General features: G+C 33.8%; 1 protein-coding gene across 1 annotated transcript; it reads left to right on the top strand.

Annotated features, from left to right (window-relative positions):
- Nucleotides 1-670: 670 nt before the first annotated feature.
- On the top strand, nucleotides 671-2,268 carry LOC123299924 (glutenin, high molecular weight subunit PW212-like). The gene has a single exon (XM_044882347.1). It carries the CDS (start codon nucleotides 719-721, stop codon nucleotides 2,201-2,203), a length of 1,485 nt encoding a protein of 494 aa, XP_044738282.1. The 5' UTR covers nucleotides 671-718; the 3' UTR covers nucleotides 2,204-2,268.
- Nucleotides 2,269-2,513: the final 245 nt, after the last annotated feature.

Here is a 2,513-nt window from a genome sequence, read left to right as displayed (position 1 = left end):
AAGTATTTATTATACATATTATTACATAAGGTCTAACACGCCCATAGAAGCTGTCACTTCAGAAAGTAAATTTGTTACACAGAAAAAAAAGTAAAACTGACAATTCAGGGGCTAGTGTTATCGCTAGTATCAACCAATTCAATTTTAAGTAGGAATCATTCCTACAAATCCCCTCACCTAATCGAACTTTCAATTTTTTGCTATTTTAAATGAATTTTGTAAGTAAATCTGACGTGATAAGAGTAAATGGATGTTATTTTATGATTCAGAATCCTAATAAGGACTTAATTTACCAAAATTATCCCATGCAGCTGAAAATTTTTTTTTTGTATGCCAGTGATCTATAGAACTAATAAAACTAACAAAAATTTTAAGACTCTCATATAGTTATGATAACTATTTGGACAAAAGTGTACATCTTTAAAATAAATAGAGTCAAAATAAAATACATTAAGAAAATCAATCAACATATAAATAATGATATCGAATTCAATCATCTGTAGGTCAATGATGTAACTACTTTGTATACAATAGGCACATACTTAAGAACATTTGAAGCCAATGTCATATCTCACCTCACACTCTTATTACTGATTATTCATCACAAAATAAAACAACCCCGAAATCAAACAAAATATTTTCATATAAATACACCTACACTCGTTATCACAAATCAGTTTCAATTCAAACTCGAATTTCAAACAATCAAATTTCAATCATGAATAAATTCATTGTATTCACGGTAGTGTTAGTAGCTATTTGGGGAGCTGGTGCTGAGCCACCACAGTTTCGTACATTCAAATATGTACATCCAGCACAACCTGCTACTCAACCACAATTTGGACAACAACAAGCAGTAGCAAGTGGTACCGGCTACGATCCAGCTGGGCCACCAGCTGGTCAATTATTACTTTTACCAGGTGAATATGTTGTACAAGTGAATCAACCACTCCGTCAATATGGTGCTCCGGAACAAGCTCAATTTGTTCCACAACCAGCAGCTGTTGAACAATACAACTATCAACAACAACAATTCGCTGGTGCTCAAGATCCAAATTATTATAACAACGGTCAACAATACCAAGGACAACAATTTGGACAATACAATGGTCAACAAGGGCAATACAATGCACCAGGACAACAAACAAGCCAGGCTGCTGTACAATTTGGACAGTATAATGCTCAACAAGGACAATACAATGCACCTAGCCAACAATCAGGACAATATAATGAACAACAAAATGGACAATACAATGCTCAATCACAACAACCCCAATTTGGACAAAGAGTTGCACCAAAACAATCACCAGCTCCTTTTGGACAGTTAAAAGTACAAAAAGGTAAATTTTCTGGTCAATTAAATGTTGGAGAACAAACTGAAGCCGATGTCGATGAACAACAAGATGACGCCCAGGAAGCCGAACCCCAAGTACCAGCGGCAAAAGCACAACGTGGCAATGTTAAATATAACAAACAAGTTAAACAACCAGAACAAGTTGATGCACAATACCAACAAGGCCGATATGTTCAACGTGGAAGTGCTCGTTTTACCTCACCAAAATCCCAAGTTGAATTGGTAAAAACAAATGGTAATCAACAACAAGCTGAAGAAGCAGCTCGTAATGCTCAAAATGATGATGATGATGATGAAGAAGCTGATGAAAACCAAGAATTCTCTGGAAGATATACTCAGTCAAATACTCAATCGAAATCAGGAAAATATACCGCTCCTGCTCAACAAGAACAATCACAATATGTTCCATCCAGAACATTCTTCTTTGGACGTTACACACAACCTAGTGATGCCCAACAAGCTGAAGTACAAAGTGACTACTCCAAAGTTAACAAATATGTTCCACCAAAAGCTCGTGGTAAAACAACAACTGAAACACCAGAAAGTTCAACAACTGAAGTATCAAGTGATAGCACAACTGAAGTTGGACCCACTGTAGCATATGACGCCGAAGCCAAAGAAAACTATACAAATGACAAAGAAGCCGAAGAAGAAAGCACAAAAGCAGCTAATGGATATTATTATCTTCTCTTACCCGATGGTAAATTACAAAAAATTGTTTATATGACTGAAGAAGATTTAAAGAAAATGGCATTTGTTGCTAGATTACAATATCAAAATGTGGAACCCATTCAAGGACCTGTATACTCTTACAATCCAGAAAATTCACCTTTTGTACAAGTATTTTGAAGCGTTTTTCTAAAAAACATATCGTGATCAACAAGTATTTGTGTACATAAAACTTTTATTTTCGTGTTCTTGCTTAATTATTTAATTTAATATTTATAATTTTCGATTAATTATTTCGAAAATGATATTCTGTACGGATATTTTTTTGTAAATAATTCTCCAAATATTTAAATATCTCTGAATCTGTTTCCAAGATTTCTTCCTTGTTTGTTCCTTTGTATTTTTTTTTAATTTCTGCCTTTTTTGTATATTACCTTTTTTCGAAATATAAAAAATGATTGTCTTTGCAAAAGTTTGTTTATTTTTTCAA

This window comes from Chrysoperla carnea, chromosome 5, assembly GCF_905475395.1.
Source record: "Chrysoperla carnea chromosome 5, inChrCarn1.1, whole genome shotgun sequence".
In the NCBI taxonomy this organism is placed as follows: Eukaryota; Metazoa; Arthropoda; class Insecta; order Neuroptera; family Chrysopidae; genus Chrysoperla; species Chrysoperla carnea.
The sequence above is the reverse complement of the archived record's forward strand: the minus strand, read 5'-3'. Positions and strand labels throughout refer to the sequence as shown.